The sequence below is a fragment of the Ixodes scapularis genome, unplaced genomic scaffold (assembly GCF_016920785.2).
Source record: "Ixodes scapularis isolate PalLabHiFi unplaced genomic scaffold, ASM1692078v2 PGA_scaffold1__304_contigs__length_218370807, whole genome shotgun sequence".
Classification (NCBI taxonomy): domain Eukaryota; kingdom Metazoa; phylum Arthropoda; class Arachnida; order Ixodida; family Ixodidae; genus Ixodes; species Ixodes scapularis.
The window spans coordinates 177,530,649-177,555,567 of NW_024609846.1; the positions used below are offsets into that span (position 1 = coordinate 177,530,649).

Below are 24,919 nucleotides of genomic sequence, written 5' to 3' on the forward strand. Positions count from 1 at the left end.
CACGACTGCGTATGTTGGTTTGGGTCTATCGATATTCGACAGCATGTGACTGTTCTGCTTTGGCTTTAATCGGCCACCTTGGCGCCGAAACATATACGCTAGAAGAGGGGTTTCAGGGATGCCAATCCCCGTCTCCCAGGCGGACACGCCGCGAATTGCCACCGAAGTTAGGACGCACCCAAGTTGGGACGCGCTACCTGAAGTCGCCGGTGAGGCATGGCTGTAAAAAAAAAAATAATTGTGCCGCAAAACCCTGTAAGCTAAAAGTATGCAAACATCAAGTTCTTGTCATTTTGTACTGATCTCCAATAAAGGATTCTACAAAAAGAGCTTTTCCCCATTTGTTTTTATGCAAAAACGTGCTCTGTAAAAGTCATTTTAAAGAGTGTAGGGTCCTTAGGGGTCTGCAAAGAAGCAAGGTCTATAGGGAGTACGTAAGGGGTTCACAGGGAAGCCATACAGGGTCCACAGGGAAGCCATACAGGGTCTACACGGGCTCCTTATGGAGTCTGCAGAGGAGCCATACAGGGTCTGCACGGAGTCCCTACGGGGTCCATAGAGAAGCGACTTTAAGCGATGGTGGTACCGCGGTGTGAGAATCGCACTCCCTAGCTCCTAAATGATTGGCCTCATAATAAAATGGCTTGCCTAGACTTTCCTGACGTGAAAAAAAACATAAAGTAAGTCTCTGATACTGCGCGTATATAGCAAAACTACAATTACTTAAGCGTCGCGCGCAGACCCAGCCTAGTATACCGCTTTTTAACGACGATCATCCAGATGACCGCAATTTTGATAGGCACCAGTGCGCCCCCTATGGGTTGTGAAAGTTGCGAATATCTGCGGGGGCCGCAGCGACCCACATATACCTACCTCCCACTGAGAAAGTAAAAACATTATTCCGGCACATACTAAACATTTCCATCTCCACAATGAGTATACCCTGAGGTTGGATATGCCTCCAGACATCAATGTAACATATTGATACCCGGAACTTAATTAACAACTCTTTAACTCGGACACTCGCTACACCCAAAGAAAACGTCTACCCGGCATCACTTTATTAATGCACCAACATATAGCTCACACCATAGAGAGGCAATAGGATCACCACAGACTCACCGGGACCATAGAACGGAAATAGGAAGGAATGAGAAACTTTTTCTTTCGCGAAGATCTTTATAGCGTTTTTGTGTCCATTCTGTGGCAAACCAATGGTACTTAGACGGTCTAAGAACTGTCTACAGGAATCCATAGGATGGACAAAGAGGTAATAGAACGGCAAAAGTATGGACATAGGGCGTCAATACATATTTTTGTAGGGGTACAAACGTGCGATAATCATTTACTGTTATTATCTGTCATACTTGACTCATTTCCGAACGAAATTTGAATATATCATTTTTTGTCTCCGTACCCGTTTAAAGTCCAAATTTTAACGCAGGATGTGTTATACTGTAGGCTTCTAGCAGTTTCCTGTAATGCACTTCCTGTAACCCACTTCTGGAGCAAAAGAGTGTCACGTGTGACAATCATTGGATACGAATACTGTGTGTACTCGTTGAGCGAACCCGAAGATCTGCCAATCCCTGGCACAGCGCGCGAGTCCGATTAACACCTCGCGCTGGCTTCCGGAGGGTAACAAAAAATAGAGCATCGCGAACTTGTTACCTATGAGGTGTTGGTTGAGGGGACTCGAGAGCACTATGGAAGCGTTCAGGCAGCGAAAGAGGGTGGGGGAGGGTGAACATGCAAGTGTTTTGAAGGAAATAGAGAGAAGTGAAATTTCGGCGTCAAAGCTGAGGAGTACGATTGCAAAAAACACAAACTTCGTGTTCCAGTACCGCTGGAACGCTATAACTTCGACAACGCTTCTTTCAGAGAAGGTTACACACGACGATGTTCGCGCCGTCCAGACACAAAAATTGCGTAATCTTTATATATATATATATTTTTTTTTTATTTAATATCATTACGTAGAAGCAAAAAATGGATTCAGCGTTACCACTGCCTTTACCCCAATAGTTACGAAAATAAGGGAACCTTTTTTTATTTGCTAGAGGTGGCACAATGAGATCGCTTAAAGAACTCCCAAATGACAATTTTTTAAAAGGCTGTTTATACTCCTACGTAACGTCGACCAGCGCACGTGCCCGGTCGCGTTGGCTAACGCTGACTGCGAACAGGCATCTTTACTCCGTCGCCATGCACAGCACGATGTAGTGCAGCGTAGCTCGGCACGTTTCGGCGCAGCTCAGGACAGAATAGAGTTCGCTAAATTCGCATAGTCGACGGGGGAACATCGACGACGGTTGCTATCCAAAAATCCCTCGCCCGAGCGCCTCATTAGGAAATCGGGATTTCAGAGCCTGTCGTAATGTGTAAGATGCTCATTTCTGCGATCTGAACCTGCCGTTCTTGTCTTGTGTCGTGCGCTGTTTTTTGTGTTCTTGTGCTGGCGTGCATATGTAACGTTCGTGCGCTCGCCTGGGCGAGTGCGTGCGTGGATGTGGGCTGCTCCGAGGACGCGCTACACCGAGATGCTTTATAGGCTTAACGAGACTAACGCACTTGAACGGCGTGCCTGCAAAGGCTTGAAGTTCGACGATGTTCCAAAGGCAGAGTTAATGAGAAAAAAGGATGACCTCATGTGTGTGCTACATATGATCATGTGCTAGTCGTACACACCGGCAGCAGTTCCCGATCGAAAGAATAAACGCCGTCGAATGTACGGGAACGGAAAACACAGCGAAACATATCTGAACTATTTAACCGGCCAGAAATTCGCAACTCGGGTGTCTCAACCTGTAAACGATAGTAGCTGTACGCCATGAAAATTGGGACTAAACTCTGGATTGTTTTCTTCGGCTCCGTAAAGTGGGCTACAATGTCGAACGCGTACATTGCGTAATTTGGGCGCCGTCCGCTCCCTCCGATGTCAGTTTCTTCAGTCAACGCGGAGGGCTAGCTTTGATGATAGTACACTGGCCAATGGTCAAAAACAAGTTTATGCGGAATATGGAGTGCATCGCTTCCATCGAAGTATTCCGTCATATTCTGCAGAGACGCTTGGAACGACTCCTGCAAACCTGCCATGCGGCTAGCTTTGATTGTGGCGGTATTGAGATATTTCGTTTTTCCGCCGACATTTGTTTAACATTTTTAAGAAAATAAATTTTGGTTTCCATTCCTTATCCCTCGTCATCCCCATCATTTGCTTGTTTTCGAACTGCTAACCACTGCCACGAATACACGCTTTGAGACTTGAGCACTCGACGCGGACAGACCTCTCTAACCGATTGCAGAATCGATACCGACCAGGAAGCGAAAATACCCTGCGCTAGACTACGTAGTTACCACGGAGTCGCTCCTGCGCAAAGTGAAGCAGTTCATCGGGGCTCGCTGAACTGCACTGGACTGTAAACACAGTCGATCGGGCGCTTCTAGCCGTGGCGGGGCGTAGTGGCGGACTAACGTCGACTTGCGCCGGCGCGCGTTACATTCGTCGATTTCGGAGTATAATCACATACTTCAAAGGCAAAGAGAGCGAAAATTATGTTTTCGTACTATAGGCAAATAAACCTGCTGTAAGCGTTTTATATACCACTAAGACAACTTCTCAAAAAAGCAGGGTTTGGGGAAACGGGAACATATTCTCCTACGAAAATAAATGGGAAGCGGTATTACAGAGTGTCAAATTTTGCTTCTATATTCAGGTACACCGGTCAAATTATTACTCTCCTACAGGGTAAAATTCATTTAACAGTGAGCTAGGAAAAATGAACCCAATAACATCTTTCCTATGCCGACCTAAATATCACGACACACAGGCAATCTATGAGGTTATTTGTGGCGAAGCCACCCTTCATTGCTACAACGACGACAATGTCAGGCTATTACGGTATTGTTTAGGGAAAGGGTGTTTCGAGTAGTGGATGTAAGCCCTTCAGATTTCAAAGGATCTACCTTAACTCCGAACGAGATGATATTTTTCTGTTTTGTACGAGAAACATCTGGATCAACAGTTTAATAGATACACTCCTTAATAGCATGCGAAGCGTGAACGCAGCTTACAAATGAGGGAAAAAAGAAGAGAAACTGCAGTGGTGGTGCAGCTAAGTCTGGGTATAAATGTACGCTTTCGCAGTGGTCAGCAACGCTCTCGACGAAAAATGACGGGATCCAACTTTGACTTTTTAGTCGCACAATTCGCGGTGCGCTGTTAATATGTTATGTCTTGCTCACACTAGCAATATATTAAAAGTTTTGTTTCCGTACTTTCTTCTTACACACAAGAAAACAAAACGAAAGAATTTGTAATAAGATGACACGAGTTCAAATGTCAGGTCTATCTTATTTAAAACGTGCGACGGATGTGTATGCTTTCAAATATGGAAATGACGTTCAGCGGATCCCACATCCGCATAACGAGTCGACTGGCATGTGCTCCGAAAAATTCAAATATTGTTATTAGAAGTTTTCAACTTAATTTTAAAATTCACAAGGGACCACTTACTGGAAGTACGCAAAAGCATAACACGTTACTATAACGCGGACTCGGAGCTCCACTTCTTGAGGAGTTTATCCGTACGCTAACTAGACAGTTCGCTTTTCTCTCGGTACACACCAAGCAAAGCAAAAGAAGTCAACGGGCAAGTTATAAATAAAGTTCGCGAAGTGGGCACTACGACTGAAAAAAGTGAGCTAACAGGATCCTACAACACAATTGAATAAGAAATGAAACGCTCGAACGTAAGCCGACACAGGAGCATAAGCCTAAAGCAAACATCTGTTTATGCATAAATATCCGTAAACGGCTAAAACATAACCCGAACCGCGTGTAATTTTGTATCAAACAAAGGATAACACAATAATGTAAAGGTGTCGCGATGAGTCCACGTCCGTCGACAACGTAAGCAATGGCAAGATTGTTAGTCCGCAGCGGTGCCGAGCCCGCCGTGACAGGAATGATGGCCGACGGCCGGTCAGAGCTAGGAAGCAGGAACAGGCAGACCAGTCCGAACATCACCGTGGTGTGTCCGTCACACAGACTACCCGGCGGGCCCAGAACCTTGCCCCCCCCCCCCCCCCCCCCCCCCCCAATTACGTGGAAGGTGTCCCATTGTACTCGCCACCGCAGCGAAAATAAATATGGCCTTCCCCTGGCGTGGGCATAATTCTTTGCCCTGAGGCTAGTCAGATAATGAGGACCGCTGTACCGGGTTGTGCGCATCGACGTCCAGAAAGAGGAGACACCCAAGAGGGTTAGGTCATTTAGGTCATTTAGGTCCATTAGGTTATCCGGGATGGGTTGAATCTAACGGCCTCGTAACCTTGGTGTGTTAACCCCATCTTTAACAGTTCTAAAGAAAATATATATCGGCCACCGCAACGTTCCAAACGGTAAGAATGTCAACAATACTTCCCCTGATATATTTAGATATGAATGATAACAACGACTAAACTTGGTAAATTCTGGTTGTGTGTACCTATAGCTTTGAGTAGCCTCGTTTGCGAAGGAATGACGTCCCGGCAATTTTATGTGCTTGCAAAGTACCCACTCTTTTATAGCTCTTTCAGATCAAGTGCATAGCTCGTGATAATGAATAGTACAACATTACCTCCTAGTTTATTGTATGTTGCGCTGACACGCGGTGGCTGCTTCCGATGGATCTGAAGGCACCCTGAGAAAAACTATATCCAGGACCCCAAGGCAGGCTGAAAGAGGCCACCGAGACCTCTCCTGTGATCTTTCTTATGGGAGCTAATACAATCTTACAGCGGTGCCACCTGCCCGGTGTTCACAAATTTCAAATATAATGATAAAAAAAAAAAATACCAGTGTTGTGTTTGTACCGTCAGAGCAGGCGAAATGCACTAAGCATTGCTGCTGCTCAGATGAAAGAAGAAAAAAAAAAAAACATCCAAGGAAGCGGAACTAGTGCCGGTTTTCCCTTACACGATTAAGTTACGCGCACCTGAATACTTCGTTCTAAAATTACCTCCTGAAGTTATAAAATAAAAATATTTGTGGCTCACCGCTTCTGATTTTAGAACGTCAGCCATAAGGATATACATCGATGTAGAATTCTTGAATCAAGACGATCCTCTGAGTCGTTTCGCATACGCCTTCACTCCCCTGTCATTAACTCTAACTACTGGAATGAAGTATTGCTGTAATCGCAACTGTTTCGACGCTCCTCCCATGGCGTTCTTGAGTTTTGCATTCGTAGTTACCGAAAGGTGGCCAGATACGGAACGTGCAACATGGGAAATCCTAATTCATTCATATTTCTACATCTTGGGTTTTCTCACCTTCCTCGCTTTACTGAGTGCAATTGTACTATTTTTTTTGTTGTTATTTACTTAGTGGGCTGTTTTTGCTGTTGCGTTTTTTTGCTTTTGTTTTTGGTGATGAGGCGGTTAGCATCAATTTTTAAAGCCATGGATCTTTTCAAAGTACAACCTTTATGACGTCTCTTCTATGGCTAAAATGAATAAGGCTTTCACAGTAACAATTATAAATATACTAAAGTTGACTTCATTCCCACTCTACGCTGTTGGGTCATATTATTCAGTCCTAAATCAACTCCTCGTATGCCTCTTTCTGCAGGCTATATCACCATTGCTATTCAAGACAGAGAAAAAGCAAAAATTGAGAATGGTAGCAGAACAATGTTCACAAATCCATAAAAATGAACTTGCACGTTTTAGATGAAATATATTTCAAGCTCATCGTCTGTATTTCAGAACGTAGGAAAACAAGTCACGTTTTTAGGATTGTTACGCATTCATCGAGTTGCAGAATGGATGTGAAAACTCCCACTTTGAAAAGAGCAAAGAGAGAAAAGGAACGAGTAAGACAGGCGAAGCAGGAATAGTCATTCAGTATAACCTCCACTAACTGAGACGTACACAACACTGTCTTCAAATCTGCACCAACTTAAACCCAACGAAAACGATGGAAGAAATTCAAAAGAAACGACAGAGTACTCACAGCAGCATACTATACCAAGGTCACCAGGGATTTCCATTCGGGATTCAGGCTGCAACAAACAAAACAGAAAATAATAAAAGAAGTAATAAAAAAGGCGGGAACGACGAGAGACACATCGGAAGAACAATAAAATGTCCAAACTCTCAGAACCCATCTCGCCGAGGAAGCCTGAAGGCAATTTGAACTGTCCCTTTCCTAGCCCCTTCCGCAGGTTATTGGATTCCGAGTGGCAGACCCAATTCGAGGAGAAAACCGAATTTTTTCTAATACTGTCCCTAATCTAAGAAGAGGCTTAAAGAAGTCGGTCTTTGTTTTTGACCACGGTTCTTTGACGGCTCGTTTTGTACGATAAGGGCCTAACTTACGGGGTACCCGTGCGGCGCCTCGGAAGACAAAGGGAGTCAAACACATTTTGTCTACCGGACCGGGTCCGGTCAGCCAATTGCCTTCGTTTTGTTTCACTGTCTGTTTGTACCGTGCTTATCTCGAGGCAACCAGGGCTCAAAGAGCGCGGAATGCGAGTTGTCTGTTGTATTGTTTTCCTCTGAGCATTCTTTGTAGTAGAATCCTGATATATAGGAAGCCTCTGAGTTGAGTTCACATCGTAGTGCACCAGTGCGTAAAAGACTACGACCGAAAAAGCTTATAAAAGCTTATAGAATCTTTAAATAAGCTTTCTTAACTTTGTAGTTTTGTGAGATTCGTGCCTTACGAAACCAGTTTTCCCTAGCATATCAGAGTGTTGAAAAATACATTTTTATTTTTACTTTGTTATAACCCACTACACAAGTTATGTTTATGGCAATGCTGCTTAGGTTAATATTGGTTCTCGGTTATTTAAACGCTCTTTTCTTATAAACAAAACAAAACAAATTTGCTAGCGACCACACAGTGTGTGTTGCGATGGACAATGTCACGTTGTTGAGAGCTGTGCTTTACAAGATCTGCTTTTATTTGATGTGCTTGAGGATATATTGCTTTTAGTATATTAGTTGCAGGAGATGTGGGAGAGGCGCTTACGCATGACAGCCGCGGTGTCCTGTGCTAGCCCTTTCCACTCCTCGTACACAGAACGAATAGGCCGATCTCACCAGGAGTTGCTCGACGCCACCGCTGCTGTGGTTCCCCTTTCTGGTACCTGTAGTTCTCCTACCCGCAGTTGTATACGCCCGCCTTTGGATATTTTCGGGTTTGCATAAGACTTTTAATCGTGTGTTTACTCACAGTTTTCAACGGGTGACTTTACCTGTTTTGTACCAGAGTGCTACAATAACAGCACCAGAAAAACCGGCATCGAATTTTCTGTCTTCCCGAAAGAAAGCTGCACCCCGAAAAGAGGCTAAAGAAGGTGAAGAAAGCCGAAAAGAACGGCGGAAAAAAAAATATTATTTTTCTTTTTTTTTTTATCTGCTTTTTTATTTATATTAACCTAATTGCACGTTAGTTAAAAGAGTGTAGGATTGTGGGGCACGTAACATAGTAGGGCGTGCCGAACTGTTCCGTGCGTTGGAATCTCCCTGAGCACTAGCTCCGTAGTGGTCAATCGGTTTGCCTCACTCAATCGGGACCTCCGCACTGCTTTGCGACACCCGTCCATACATATTTTGCTCCATGTATTTCGTTAATGATAACTGTTACGGCAACGATATATTTGATGCAAAACTGTGTTTCATAGGATCAGGGAAATCACTAATAAGAGCAGGAATTCCCGATATGCATCACTTGAAATAAAACAACTTTTTCAGAAGCAGTCTTCATTTTTTTCTTTTTTTTAACAAAACGTGACAACATTGTGTAATGCAGTTTAGAAGTGCAACACTTACCGTAAAAAAGGTAGAAAACGAACCTCACCAACCTTGGTGTGGTCTATTATGCCACATCTTGATTTTGGCTGGAGTAACTTATCCATTCTGTATTAACACCACTCGAGGCCACAGAAAAACGCTTGCACCGTCGGGCAACTGTTAGCGTTCCCACCATGCGCAAACAAAATAAAACTGAGTAGAAACTGTACACGAAAACTTATTTCTAGCCAATGTTTTCAGGCATCTGTCATGGTTGCTTCTTTATGACAGATGCGAGTTGTGACGGCGCGTCAAGCAGGGTCTTTGTGTGGATCGTTTCATCGTATGCAGGCTTCTCCCCTCATGCCACCTCTACCCTGTTGTACAGGCTGTCAACCAGAATGAAACGACTTTTAGAAAACTATCACTTCCCGAGAAAGACTATTTAGCTCTTCTTGCTTCATTGTCAATTAAACGTTATGCACACGCCTCAGCAATACCGCCCTCAGTTTCCTACCGACACATTTGATGCCGTTCCGACGAGCCAATTATCCCTGGAATTTTCGTGTTCTTCACCATTAGAAATGGATGTTCACTTGTTTCCAAGTTCGTTGAGACACCCGAACAGGCAGAGTGCTCAAGTAGTTGCGTCGTTATTTTTCCCGCGGCCACAGTGAGACCACTGCGTCAACGCAGTGGGTTTACGCGTTCACGAAGACGAAGCAAACGACAAAGCGATAAGACCACTGGAACTGCTTTTTTGCGCTTGCTGACAAACGAAGGCATCACAAACAACGCAACCTTACAAAGTACATAGATGCAGGATAATCCAATCTGATACTGGGGCATCTCAAACGATGATATATGACGATGTACGAGCGCCACGTCCTTATGCAGCCGGGAAGCCGAAAAGCGATGACTATAAGTAGCCATCGGAATCTGCGCGCCAGCGCAGTTTGCTTGGTGACATCGGTCTATAGACATTTGCAAGTACAACTACTGGGTGCCGCCATCTTGCTACTGCTGTGGATAGAGCGTCCGATAGTGAAGAATTGCTGAGGCGTACCCATGGTTTCCAGACTGGCGCCAAAACAAAGCATTTTCCATCCACGGTGCCAGACTAGTTCTCGAAGCGCGGCTGCTCCTATACGTCTATTGTGGACGTGACGGAGAACCTTCCGGAACCGCAAGGCGGCATCTCGACGAAATAGGAGGAAGGGAGAGATGCGGGGGGGGGGGGGGGGGGGGGGGGGGGTGTCAGAGAGGAGAGAGAGGGAGCGATTCGCGTTTTGCCATAGGCCGTAGATGGTGTGCTTGTGCGAGGGATGAAGGTGACGGGGAGAGGAGCAAAGCGCGGTAAAGTTCTTTACCCCGCAATCAACCAACCTTTTTCTTTTGCGCACGGACGCCGCTCGTTTTTGCACAAAGATGCCCTAACAGCTACCGCTGTAAAATAACCGCGACTGGAGTATCTATTTCACGGATGTAGAAAGAATAAAACAATTAAAACTGGGACAACACCAACCACATCCTTCAACTAGCAACAGACGAGTAAACTTTCAACAGCGAGCAGCCGACTATATCCAGGAGAAGAAGGGGGGAGAAGGAAAGATAAGAAAACGCGAAGTGCAAGTCAGAGTGGCGGGTTTATCTCGGATTTTAGAAATTCAACCTCAGTTTTCGTCAGCACAAAGAAAGGATTCGACTCGTTTTTTTTTTTTTTTTTTTTTGCTGTTTTCATGGCGAATGTTTCTATGATCTCCCTGCCGAATCTGCTTTCATGGCCCTCCAGGATTTTTGTTTTATCAAAGAGGGGATGACAACGCAAACACGAACGGGCATGTATGACTATGGGATGATAAGAATCTGGAGACGCCTTAGAAACTTCGTTGTGATGTTCGTGGAGTCTGTGATTGGTGCATCTTCCGGTCTGTCCTATGTATTGATGGCCGCAGCTCAAGGGGATGGAGTAAACTTTCTTCTCTTTGCATGGAATGAATTTCTTTTCGTGTTTAACAGTGCAGCCAATCGGAATCCGGTTGTTTTTCACTTGTTGACAGAGTTGTTTAAGACGCATGCGGCACGAAAAGACAACATTCATGCCGAACTTTGAGGCAATGTATTTTATCCGGTGGGCTGAATTGTGTAGGTAAGGAATGACGGCGAATCGGGCTTTGATTATTGTGGCTGGTGACTGGCAATCAGGCCCGCGAATCAGCCTTTCCATTACTGATCGAAGAAGGTCAACGAGATACCCTGCCCTGACGACCCTCATGTGCTGCGATTTGAAGCCATCTTCTGAAAGATGGCAGCAAGACTTCGTGAAGTATGAAGAAAACAACGATTTGATGATACCGTGTTTTATCGACTTCGAATGTGTGCTAGAAAACGGTAGGACAAGTTTAGAAGACCTTTGTTGAAAGGCCCAACAGAGTCCAGTGGCACTGACATGACGCCGCAAATCTAGGTACTGAAGACCATCATTCGAAGGTTCTTCCTTCGTGAATGTAAGGCCTGACGAACAAGCGAAAAAAACGGCTGCAATGCTATCTGGAGAAGTTCGATCAGGATGAATGATTAGGTAGTCGTCTACATATCTGAAAACATGGCAGCCAGGCGCGGAGATGTCCAGTTGTGCTTTTATAGCTCTGTCAACGAATAAGAGAAATAATTCGCTGAGAACCGGGGCGAGGCATGAACCAATGCAAACTCCTTTCTTTTCGCGGTAGATCCCTCTCTCATGTTCAACTAAGGTGGACTGGAGATATAGGTGAATCAGGTCCACGAATCCAGCATCGGAGACACCGGAGGAATTCTGAATTTCCACAGCTCCGTGCCCAAAGATGGCGTCGGAGATTGAGGCTAGCAATGCGGTAGGATCTAGATTGAAATACATGTCTTCTATATCAAGTGAAAAAATAGAGTGCGGCAAGGAGAAGAAATATTGGGAACTGATGAGAGAGATGAGTTCTATTGAGTTAGACATTCTAAAGGGTTGAGAGAGGTGAATGCAAGACAGATGCTTTTGTAGAAAGAGCCCGAGCTGCTTCTGACACAATACTACAAGTATTGTGTCGGAAAAGGGTTTTTGGCAGAAGCAGCTCGGGCTCTTTCTACAAAAGCATCTGTCCTGCATTCACCTCTCTCAACCCTTTCGAATGTCTAACTCAATAGAACTCATCTCTCTCATCAGTTCCCAACATTTCTTCGCCTTGCCGCACTCTATTTTTTCACTTGATATAGAAGACATGTATTTGAATCTAGATCCTACCGCATTGCTCGCCTCAATCTCTGACGCCATCTTTGAGCACGGAGCTGTAGATTTTCAGAATTCCTCCGGTGTCTCCGTTGCTGGATTCGTGGACCTGATACACCTATATCTCCAGTCCACCTTAGTTGAACATGAGAGAGGGATCTACCACCAAAAGAAAGGAGTTTGCATTGGTTCATGCCTTGCCCCGGTTCTCAGCGAATTATTTCTTTTATTCGTTGACAGAGCTATAAAAGCACAACTGGACATCTCCGTGCCTGGCTGCCATGTTTTCAGATATGTAGACTACTACCTAACCATTCATCCTGATCGAACTTTTCCAGATGGCATTACAGCCGTTTTTTTCCGCTTGTTCGTCAGGCCATACATTCACGACGGAAGAACCTTCGAATTAAGGTCTTCAGTACCTAGATTTGCGGCTTCATGTCAGTGCCACTGGACTCTGCTGGGCCCTTCAACAGAGGTCTTCTAAACCTGTCCTACTGTGTTCTAGCGCCCATTCGAAGTCGGTAAAACACGGTGTCATCAAATCGTTGTTTTCTTCATCCTTCACGAAGACTTGCTGTCATCTTTCAGAAGATAGCCTCAAATTGCAGCACATGAGACTCGTCAGGGCAGGGTTTCCCGTTGACCTTCTTCGATCAGTAATGGAAAGGCTGATTCGCGGGCCTGATCGCTAGTCACCAGCCACAAAAAAGAAAGCCCGATTCACCGTCATTCTGTACGTACACAATTCAGCCCACTGGATAAAATCCATTGCCTCAAAGTTCGACACGAACGTTGTCTTCTCGTGCCGCATGCGTCTTAAACAACCCTGTCAACAAGTGAACAACAACCGGATTCCGATCGGCTGCACTGTTAAACACGAAAAGAAATTCATTCCATGCAAAGAGAAAAACGTTTACTCCATCCCCTTGAGCTGCGGCCATCAATACATAGGACAGACCGGAAGATGCACCAATCGCAGACTCCGCGAACATCACAACGAAGTTTCTAAGGCCTCTCCAGATTCTTATCATCCCATAGTCATACATGCCCGTTCGTGTTTGCGTTGTCATCCCCTCTTTGATAAAACAAAAATCCTGGGGGGAGCATGAAAGCAGATTCGACAGGGAGGTCATAGAATCATTCGCCATGACCACAGCAAAAAACGTGTCAAACCCTTCCGTCCTGCTGAGGAAAACAGAGGTTGAATTTCTAAAATCCGAGATAAACCCACCACTCTGGTTTGCACTTCGCGCTTTCTTATCTTCCCTTCTCCCCCCTTCTCCTCCCGGGTATAGTCGGCTGCTCGCTGTTGAAAGTTTAGTCGTCTGTTGCTAGCTGAAATATGTGGTTGCTGTTGTCCCCGTTTCAATTGTTTTATTCTTTCTTCATCCATGACTTAAACCAACATCGCTTTTCTACCAAGCATATCTATTTCAATACTTGTTTCTAATCGGGATCGTTTTTCTGTCTTTAAGGTGGAGTTACGTGAATTTTGCATGTTCCGTTCTCCGCCTAGATAGCGCTTCGGGAGGTAAAGTCACTCTCCAAAGGAGCCAATGATCAGTGGCGCGGGGCGGAAGCGTGGCCGAGGTTGTGTTTCTACGTGTTTTTTTCTTGTCTTTCATGTTCGTTGTGGAGTTGATAGCGTGTTGTTATGTGTTCTGTTCCTATCGCGTGACGTCACCAAAGGAGGCGACCGAGTAGGGCCGGGCGCCTCAGGATGCATATTTCCGATTGTCTGGACCCCCAGCGCGGCGAGGGAAAAAAAGAGGAAGAGGAGGACACCCTCGCAACAATGGACACCATAGCAACGGCGCTCCCGCCGGATTGGCTGTCGCCAACACGCGGGAAATTGGATTTCAGATTCGGACGGCGCGTGTATCACTAAAAAGCTCGTTAACCTCCCCCACCCCCCCTTCCCCCCCCCCCCCCCCCCCACCTGCATTCACGCCACTTTGCGGCGACAGTATGCGGCTGCTAATTTTAAAACGGTTAACCTACTTGGTCCCTCGTAAACGCCGCTTCGCGGCGTCCTACCGGCAGCCCAAGCCCCGCTGTCCGCCATGCACCTCCGGAAAGGGAGTCCCATACCGTTTTGTTGAGCGAAGTTTCACCGACAACATTCGTTTTTTTTTTTTTTTTTTTTTTTTTTTTAATGTTAATCGTAAGAAATAGATGTCGTAAAAATCGCCAAATTCCTCGACAAAATAAAATGTTCAAGAAAAAAAAAAGTAAGCTCACACTGGAAATTAAACTGGGGTGTGCTACGTATGAGGCGGAGGCGTTACCACTAAGATAAGGAGGTTATCATTTGCGTCCGTTCTTGCTTCGCCCTTCTCGCTTTGGCCCTTCTCAAAACAACCATTCTCAAAATGAACTTTTCGCTTTGACCTGTCACATTTGGTCATTTCCAGTTTCGTCATTCGCATTTCGACTCTCCTCATTTGAGTCCGTTCTCGTTTCGCCTAGTGCCACTAAATAAGCTACGCTTCAGAGTAACGACACTTGGCCATATTGTGGCTTAAAATCAGGGTTGCCAGTTATCTGAAGCTTTATTTGAAATCACAATAAACAACTTTACGACCTCCAAAAATGTTTAAACAGTTCGTGACAGAGCAAAGCAATATTACATGATCTTCGGAACAGCGAGTCTAATGCTGAGGAAGTCGCACTTTTGAATCATGACGATCGGCAGTTGCGTCTGCTCTGCATACGACCCAAAATGGCGGCGGCCACAACAATGTTGGGGAACAGAGTGCCGATACTCTAAGTACAGCTCATTTAGTGGCTCTAGTTTTGCCCTTCTCACTTGGCTCTTCTCAAAACAACAATTCTAAAAAAAAAACTATTCGCTTTTACCCGTCGCATTCGACTCTTCCCACTCCAAAATTTTTTTTCTAACAGTATTGATAAATACTTTCCTTCTTTTTTTTGTGTGCGTGTGTGTGTGTGTGTGTATGCGGGCCACGCTACCGGCTTATTCTCTTTGCTTAGGATTTCAGCACTGTGTCGAGGTCGTCGTGAAAAGACAATAATACACACCATAATTATCGCAGCCAGATCACATTCCAAAATGTCACCTTGTTTGAGGTTCCTCGACTTGGGACATTGCCACCACTTCTATAATGTACGCTATTTCTGTTCAAACAGTTTCCAAAATAACTGTTCATCGCCTTTTTTGCGTTCATTTAGACGTAGGAAGGGAAGCAGACGTCATTGTACGATTCTCAGTATGTACCTATACACATATATATCTGATTGTATGTTGGGGGCCCAGGCAAGTTAAGACTCACCAACAAAACCGCGAGGGCATAACGACTGCAGAAGCTTGCCAAAATATATCCATTTGGTCGTAGCGCGAACGGGAATAATGAGAATGGGTCCAGTTTCGAAAAAGCTATTTGGATCCTATGAGAAGGTTCAAACGAGGCGGACCAAATGCGAATGGGACGTTTTCAGATAATGGGCAAAATAAGAATTGGCCCAGCCTGCTGGGTGTCCTCTTCTTCCTCTTTTTTTTTTTTTTTCCTCGCAATTGTGGGGTCCAGGCAATCAGATACACGTCCTCGGGATAGCGTTGATATGAAGGCAACGCGCGCGAAAACGCAGTCGTAAAACACAATTTTATTGATTCAAACGTGTTTTACTATCTATAAAGTAGGTTAGAAATCAGAAATGGTTTTATTAAACAGATATTGTTCCACGGGAAGCGATCGGGCGCCGGGGAACATCTCTGACGTGTAAGCGTTGCGAGTGAATTTAAATTCGTAATTTAAATTCGGAAAGAGAGGTTCTTTATCAACGAGAATTCTCATAAAATGGCATGACACCGAATGATCCGACATGGCACTAGTTTATAGTAGCAATGTAATGCACACAAAACCAGAAGCTCTTGGAAAATGTGGCCTGCAAAAGCATTACAATGTTGTTGACGAATTCTGTTTCTTTCAGACAGCATAAAAGTTACTATATTGGTGGGAACAAAAATGACGGCGAATAAAAGTAGTGAAACATTATTTTTGAAATTGTTCATATAGAGTGTTGTGCAAAATACTCAACAAACGTATTTAAGATAAGATACTGACTACATATTTGAAAATATATTTAAAGTGGTATTCAAGTTACCTTTAGTACAACTATCTTGAGTAGAATACAAATACTTTGAAAAAGTACTCGTATTGTATTCTAAGATACTTGGCAATTTTCGAAAGCTGGTAATATAGGCATAAAAATCAGAAAAGAAGCTCGATTTTTATTACTTCTCTGAAAATCACATTTCGATGTAATCTTTATGACTTTCAAGAAGTGACTTAGCTGCAGCAACTGGAGTTTACTTCGAAATAATTCGGGATACGCAACATAGTATGTGCCGAAATATTTTAGGGGGTCCTTTAGTTTGATGTCAGGCTCGGCTCATGGCGCATTCCACAATAAGTTCATAATATGACCCGCCGCAATATTGGGGACTTGACATATTGTTCGGCATTGCATATCCATAATAGCCGAGCTAGAAGTTGATCGGACAGCCAAACTTGTTGATGAGTACGCGAGTGAGCGATAGACGTGCACGCTCGGGAGGAATATTGACTAGAGGACAGAAGCCTCTCTCGTTGATTAACAACCAAGAACTAGTGCCCCCCATCCCCAGTCAGAAGTGAGAAAGAACACCTATACCTTCGAACTGAATAAAAAAAAAAGAAGGTTAAGAGGGAAACAATGGAAAGACAGGAGAGTGTCCCCAAAGCCGCTTCTAAAACCCCTTATCCTGCCCCTCTGCACCAGCTCAAACCATTCTCGACGCATTGAAGTCAAGATGTTCAGGGTTCCACAATCAAAATCCACTTGTTCATTAATGACTCCACCTGACGGAAAACTGGTTTAGAGGATTTTGAGGCAGGAACAATTCGCGCGTTTCAAAGATGAATGAAACACTTTTGAGCGAGCTTCGGAGCAAACGTTTGGCCACAGTAGGCACACAACAAGATTTGGGGAAGCTTAATCTAGGTCACTGCAGCTCAATCAAGCCAGCAGGATCTAGCTTTTTTGGCCGAGGGAGTGCATGTGCTCCCAAAAACCTGTTTCCGCATTTTCATACTGGAACCTCCTGAACCGGCGATTTCCGAAAATGGTTTTTCGTAATCGTACTGAGCGTTGGCGTCACCAACCTCCGCTGACGGAGCCACTCTAGATCCAAAAAAGCGGTCTGCGTGTAATATCAGGATGATGACACCTGTAGTTTGCTAACTCTACGCAAAAACAGTTAGAAAAAAATTACAGAGAAAGAAAGCTGGACAAGACGACACATAGAGGTGGGCGTGCTTGGGGTCACTCATTTGGTATTCTGTTGGAGCTTCGAGACTGCGTTTTGCTCGTGCCTTGGTTCCTGTTTTGTGTTTGGTCGCTTGCAAAGTTAGTCGCTTGGCTCCAAGTTTGCAAACGGTTCAGCTTTATCTACCCTCGAGTTTGACGATCCCTAGTTCCGTGAATTTTTCGGGTGAAAATTTGTTGTCGAAGGCTGCAAAATGTCCTCGAGACACTGAGTACAAGACAGTGAGAAATGTAATTAAGATAGGGTGAAAATACTCTAGACTAAATCTATTTGCAAGATATCAAAATACTACCAGAGGTATCTGAAATACAGTATCCCGAGTAGAGTGTTTAGATAGGAACATGTCTGTTGGTATCTACCTCACTCTTCCAAGTTTATTTTTTTTTTAATTAAAGTCAATTCAGTTAAGCAAGTTTATCGCGGCTTTACTACTCAGACGCTTATGCACGCTCAATATATTTATTCCTAATCGTCGAACAAACATATTTTTTGGACAAATGGCTACTTTGTACCGCAACCGCGATACATCAACAGAACAGCAAAACCTTCCCGAGCTAGTAGCTCCTACGAAAAACGGAGGTCTTAATAAAGACTGAGATACGCACGCGTGATTCTATCTCGTAGCGTCCTATACAACAACAAAAAATGGCATAAAAAGTTCTTATCTTTCAAAGGTATTCATTCAGCAAAGCCACCGCCGTAAGTAAATTCGGGTACTACTACCTCATACCAGGACCGATTGATGCCTCTTGGCATTGCTCAAGTGACTGCATGCAGTCTCTTGAGCCACAGCCCAAACAGAACACAGAAGCCGTAGCACAAAAAATTACAGACAAACTTGCAGATATGAAATTAGCAGAAGAAGCAAGCCAGAAATGAGGCATAACAGAACGCACCTTTGGAAGCCGACAGCGAGTTATATTACCAAACACGTCGTCGTCCTGCTTGAGCTCACCGTTGAATTTTACTATGCATATTTTTTTCTTCTTAAGCGTCTCGATATTCTTCGTAAAAAATTGAATCTCACAAAAGCACGAAAGAACACCCTAAAAGGGGCAATTCAAGGCCCCGAGTCTACGCCCAAGCGGTTTCAACTTTTGAGCCCAATCAGCTTCCAGCATTTACCAGGCCACGCCAGCGCTCGCCAGAAGTTTGAGTCTTGGGGCGTGCAGGCAGGTTGAAAATCGCGAAAATATGTAGGCCCCCTAAAGTACGTAAGTCTTTTTCTAGAATTTCTTACGTAAAAAAAAGACTAAAAATTACGCAAATTAGAAAAAAAAGAATATTTATAAGCCGGTCCCGAGTCAGGCCCGATTTGCTGCGGGTTTTTATCCAAGCTAATTCACGATCCGCACCGACGCGGGGACGTAGGTCCGTAGCCATTGTAGGGTCGTCTTGGCGGTAGTGATGCGAGGGCTCGGAAAAAAACCGGAAATTTTGCAAAAAAAACTGTTTTTTCTGGTTTTTTCCCCGACATAGTATTCGGGAAAAAAACCGAAACCCAAGTTTTTGAAGTATTAACAAATCTATTAAGCAAATTTCTGCAACGAACGTTATAATTGATATCGCTGACCTCATCGAAAGGGAAAATGGCCATCACGCTCCTCTGAATTGAGTTTTGCCGGCAGAGCAGGCGGAAACTTAATCACGCTATACTAAACATAATACATCTTTCAGCCCCTAAGAAAACAAAACAGCGCGACGGCGGGGCAAGTGAGGAAACACAATCACCTCGGGTTGTCTGCCGCCTCGCCCCGTCGTTGCACCGTTTGCGTTGTCTAAAAACTATGCAGCAACCATCCCGAATGACCGTTGCTTTACTGTTCAGTGTGAACGCCTTATACGGAGGAGAAGTGACAGTGCTGTCCGAGGCTTGTTGGTAGTGTGTACGCATGTGATGAAGCCGTGTTTCTAAGTCCTCTATGGCGTTTTTCTCGGTCAATAAATTAATATACGAGACTCTTAATTTACAGCCGGATCTCCACTACCGCACCAGCATGAACATAGCTTTAAATAACATAACAGCAGAGTGGCGAAATATAGTCGCATATGTCAACCATTGAAGAAATTCATTGCTTTATGTACTATCATAAAGGTAGTGCCATGTTTTAATGCCACGTTAAATAATCATATTCAAAGGGGAGTGAAGTTTAACAACATTGATGTATTTTGTCATGACCCTTTTCCCTTCTAAGGGTACAACTAGTTCTGCATTAAAGAGTACAGGATCAAACTTCAAAACCAACATTGGATGAGGTAGATATGCACGCGTTGACTAGATATCTTTTGTAAATTAAGACGGATGTTCCAAAGCAGTGTGTTAGTTAGGGCTACTCTGACTCCACGCTTGAGTCATCTCCGTCGTGGTATTTCAGATCAGGGCTCCTGAGCTCGAGATTGGAGCGAACAAACACCAACTTCTGCACTCTGTGTCCTTTGAGTCGGTTCCTACTTTTGGTGTGGACACCGCTGAACTTCGACCAGTTTCGTTCGCACGCAGCGGAGGAGGGCGGGACTTGGAGAAGACGACGAGCAATTGGTGCCAGGTGTACAGAGGCACACAGCCCTTGCCACCACGTGGACGGTGGAATATGCTTCGCCGAGTCCTCCAATGCCTTCCTCGACCAAGCACCTGACTGGACCCGGTATTCGGCGAGATTTGACAACACTTTTCCCACATCGAGACACATCCTTTCTGCTGTCTCTGTGATGTAGTCCATTGCGTGGCATACCTCTTCGTCACTTAAGCACCGCCCTTTGAACTTCGGGTCGAGCAAATTTGCGGCAGCATGTGCTGGACGGCAAATAAAGTTCCGTCGCTCACGCAGGATTTCTGCTACTCTTTCCTTTTCGCCCGTTGTCAAGGCAGAGTTTGGAAGGGCCTCTTCGACTTGTCTTGTTACTTTGAACAGGATCTCATGGGCGTCTGAGAGGACAGCAGTGTCTGACTCAGCCTCGGAAATAGCACGGGCAACTGGCTGCAACACGTGGAAGGTGATTTGCACATCTCGCCAAAAGTAGTCTTCATCTAATATCGTTGATCTTATTTCCCTGCTCACTTGAAGCTCCGCAGCGATCACAGTTTTCTGTAAAGCTTCTTTGTTCTTCAGTAAGCCTTGTAGTGACATCAAAATGCCCGCCCAGCGAGTTTCAGCTGGTAGTTTTAATGTGGTCTGGTTTCCAGCATAGCACTCTTCTTGCCTCTTAGCAAAGTGAGCCGCAACCACGTGAGAGTTTCTGACATACTTGATTACAGTCTTGGACCTCTTGCAAACTTCTTGCAATGTCACCAGTTGGAGCATGTCCGACAGCAACAAGTTTAGTCCATGAGCACAGCATCCAAGAGTAGTGATGCTAGGGTAGCGCAGACTGACGATTGTCCACGCGGCCTTCATGTTGCTTGCATTGTCGGTAACAAGAGCGAAAACCTTGTCGGTTCCAATTTTCTCCACAACCTTCACAATCTCTCCCGCGATGTAGTCTCCTGTGTGCCTGTGATCTTCCGTCTCCACGGCGCTGTAGAAAATAGGCTTCGGTGTAGCCAACACAAAGTTCAAGATGCTCTCGCCCCGTACATTGGTCAAGCTGTCCGTGAGTACAGTGACGCACAGAGCGGCGTTGACTTTCTCTTCCACCTGCGTCATCACTCGGGCATACTCGGCCTCCAAGAGTCGTCCACCTAAAGAATGCCTGGAAGGCGGCACGAATGCGGGCCTGAGGAGCTTGAACGCTTCTCGCCAGTATCTGTTTTCCGTAACTGATAAAGGCGTTCCACTGGCATATATCACTCGAGCCAGCGCCTCATCAAGCTTGCTTTGACACCCTTGCGTCATTCTGTCAACGAACGCTCCTATAGAAGTTCGCTGCTTGACATACCTGTCGGCCTCATTTTGAGAGCTTGTGCTTTCATTTTCCACAGGTGCACGCTCTGACCGTAAAACTTCCACAGATGGGCTCCTGGACCGACATGCCCCAGACTCTGATCTTGTCGGGTCGTCCGATGCTGCAGACCTGATGTCCGGGGGGCACTTCGAGCACCTTTCGATGTGCTGCCGCAAGCGAGTTGCGTTGGGAAATTCGTATTTGGCACAGCAAAATCTGCACACCGCTGGCCCCTTACCACTGTTTAGCACGTCAAAGTTCCTCCCAACGTTGGAGCGCGGCCTCACCATAGCGAACAGCGCACAGTTTTCACGGATCCACGGCGAAAGTCCATACCCGAGAACGATGCGCGCGAGGTTTCGGAAACGGCGCTGTTCAAGCTAAAGCGTTATAGCTGCCCTGGCTGACCTCTCCACGGCGCACAGCACACAGTTTTGACAGCTCCACGGTCCACGGCAAGTGTCCACACCAGAGTAAGATGCTCAGAACTTTCACTAAGGGGCTGGGAAAGCTAAAGTGATATGGCTCCTCCGACTGCCCGTCGAGAGCGCGAACGGCACCGGCGGGAACGAAGAACTGCGTAGGTGCTATCGGTTGTTGCCAGATGAGTAGTCAAAGCTCAGCTAAATTGACAAAAGTTGTCGTAAACGTTAAAAAAGGTGATATAATATAATAGTTCACCGTAGAACTGGCGGAAATATCTTGCGGTTGTTGACCTCTGTCGATATATTTCGAATCATTACGGAAAATATAGCTCTTGAGAATATTTTTCGAATGTTTCCAAAATTTCCGGAAAAAAACTTGATTTTTTCGTCGTTTTTTTCCGGCCTTCAAAATTTCCGGAAATTTTACATCTCTACTTGGCGGTCGCGATGCTCTTGCTGCTGTTCAGGAGGCGTTATCGAGTATGTAATTATTCAAACGGGCTTTCGCTGCTTATAGATCGTGATTGCACAACCCAGAGTGAGTAGAATTTTATTGAGATAGATTAAAGTACACAAAGGGATGTTTTTTTCTTGGGTTTCGTAGCTGCCAATTTGGTCGACCGTAGATTGTAGGTCTCTGTCCCTGTCTGTCCTCTGACTCTTACATTTAATCGTCGATTGGATGTGAACTCAATTATTTTGTTTCTTTTTGAGTGGCCTCACAAACGTTTTTTATGTACTTGTACGGACAGCAATCGGGATGTATTTTCACATAGGTGAGCCTTTCGCAAGACAGTAGATGAATTCGATTCTGCCATGTTCGCACTCCATCCTTCAGAGCCTCGATATTTTGTGTAGGTATAATTGATTTAAAAGGTCCACGCAAATCAACTAATTTCAAAAGTCAGCAATTAATTAGAAATTCTCTGCAGTGGCTGAGGCCACACTCTTGGAGAAAAAAAGGGTCAGTATAGTCCTCCCTAAAGGGAGTAAGTGCTCTTGTAAAATATGTTCTTTCAGAAAGGGGGACACTTTCGTCCTGAAAGCAGGGGAGCAAGGTTCCTCCGTTGCCTCCATCTCATTATGACGTCCTCGAATCGAACAAATCGAGCTTATTGGAGAGTTTTAGCGAACCGTTTTTGCACCTCCGTTACGGTACGTTGGGCCCTCCGGTCCAAACTGCGACTGCTCTACCACAGAAGGCTCGCATGTGTGCGCTTCGTCCCGGAGGGCCCATCGTACAGTCTCGGATGTCCAAAAACGGTTCCCTAAAACTTTCTAATAAGGCTTAACGAGGACGATACTTCTGTTGTACGGGACGAGAGGAGCGGCAGTTGAAAAGCGTAACACGAGCGTCTGCTAACTCTATTTATTTCCGAAGCCAGCATCCTACCGCAGGTAAAGAAGGTTGCGTTTTGAAAGCAGTCATCAAGTCTTCTCGACATAAGCAATGCTATCTTAAACGGATTCTACCAATACCCAGTTACTTCGCGCACATTGAGTCTTACGTTTGCTATTTCTGGGTCCACATTTCCTTTGTCAAAAGCACAATACGGAGAAGTGGTAAACTATTTGCGAAACCAAAAACCGCTCAAAAAGAGCAATTTTGAAGCAGCCTTTGGCTCATTGTTGCATGATAACCCGAAATTATCGCGGAGCGTGAAAGACGATCGCTTGCCATCAAATTGCAGGAACAAGCAGAGTAATTACACGAAGCTAAGCTAGGTGGTGCTAGGTAGTGCTACTTCATGTGCTACAAGAAATGCTTTTATTTGCTCACGCTACCATTGCGCTTCCCAACCCTTGGACACCTATTCTACGTACCTGTTGATACATCACGCATACTACAAGCACCAGCTGAACATGTACATTGATCACATACACATACAATGCACACAAAAGCCTAAATAAAAGAGCACACAAATCCGATTACTACTTCCAAGCTCTGCATTTCCGCCTTTTATACTCGTCGGTTTGAAGGTACGGTTTTTCTCGGTGAGCACGTAAGCAAAAAACTATATTCCCAGCATGTTGATTTTGTTTTCAGCAATGTCATTCCTCGGGGAATAGTTTGAACGGCTCAGGGGATGAATCTCTTAGTAAAAAGTAAATGCTCATGTCGTAACTTTTTGAAAGCCAATAAAACAAGCTGCTTCACTGAGGTTCCAAACAATGTGTTTGCTTCCCCGCACGGCACACCGTAGCCAGTTTTTCTATCGTAGTATTTTTTTCATCTGTGCTGTTCGCGTGTGGCTACTATTGTCGTCTTGAATAACTATATGTAAAGGGAGTATTCACTCAGGTGGGAGTGAAGCTTCACGGGCAGAGAAATTGCTTTTCCACCAACCTGAATGCAGTCAATGCCGCGACTTGCGGCAGGTGTTAAGTGTACGAAGCTGCGCCGTGGTGAGCTCGGAAACTTCGAGCGAACATCCCAGTGAGCCGTTTGGAGGGCTGTTTCTACAGGAACCGTTGTTGAAAACCCAGCAAAGTCGGGTGAGGCATACAGTGCTAAAAAAGAAGGGAAAACGTAAGAGCAGGCATAAACAAACAGAACAACCAGACATTGGACATATTAACATGCAGGGTGGTAGAAATAGATTAAAATGGGAAGAGGTAGAGGAGCAACTAAGAAAGGAGGATTTAGAGGTGTATGGGTTTGGTGGAAACACATCTCAGAGTCATGGAGCAGCCACCTTGCAACCCTGACTATGTGTGGGAAGAATGCAACAGAATGGAGGGAAAGAGGAAGGGATGTGGAATTGGAGCATTTATCAAGGAGAACATGAACTTTCAAAGGATCAGAAAGGAGTACGCCGAACATTTGTGGCTGAAAGGAAAAGTCGCTGGGGAATCAACAGTCCTTGGAGTTGTTTACTTATGGACAGGGACAGGTGCTAAAGAGGAAAACAGAAAAATGATTGATTGCCTATCAAAAGACATTAGTGAGCTAGGGAAAGGCTCTGAAATAATTATTATGGGAGACATGAATCCCCATATCGAAGGTCTGGATGGGTGCACGACTCAACTGGAAGCATATTACCTGAAATGATGGAAAAGCCTAATTAGTTTTATGTAATACCAGTCAGAAGTGTGACGGGCACATTTTGCGGGAAACTGGCAATCTGCATTCAACTATAGCTTGCATACTCATGGCACACAAATATATGGTAAGTTACAAGTAATAAAAATAGATGAAGAAGGTTCCAAAAGTCTTGGTAGTGATCACAAACGTATTAAGCT

The 24,919-nt window shown here is 44.9% G+C and overlaps 1 protein-coding gene across 1 annotated transcript; it reads right to left on the reverse strand.

The window, feature by feature from the left end:
* Nucleotides 1–19,699: 19,699 nt before the first annotated feature.
* Nucleotides 19,700–21,013, reverse strand: LOC120844013 (zinc finger BED domain-containing protein 4-like). Its single transcript, XM_040215569.1, has one exon. It carries the CDS (start codon nt 21,011–21,013, stop codon nt 19,700–19,702), a length of 1,314 nt encoding a protein of 437 aa, XP_040071503.1.
* Nucleotides 21,014–24,919: the final 3,906 nt, after the last annotated feature.

What these genes read in the sequence shown, in the direction of transcription:
- LOC120844013 (XM_040215569.1), bottom strand. Translation starts at nt 21,013, where the DNA reads ATGACGCAGGTGGAAGAGAAAGTCAACGCCGCTCTGTGCGTCACTGTA.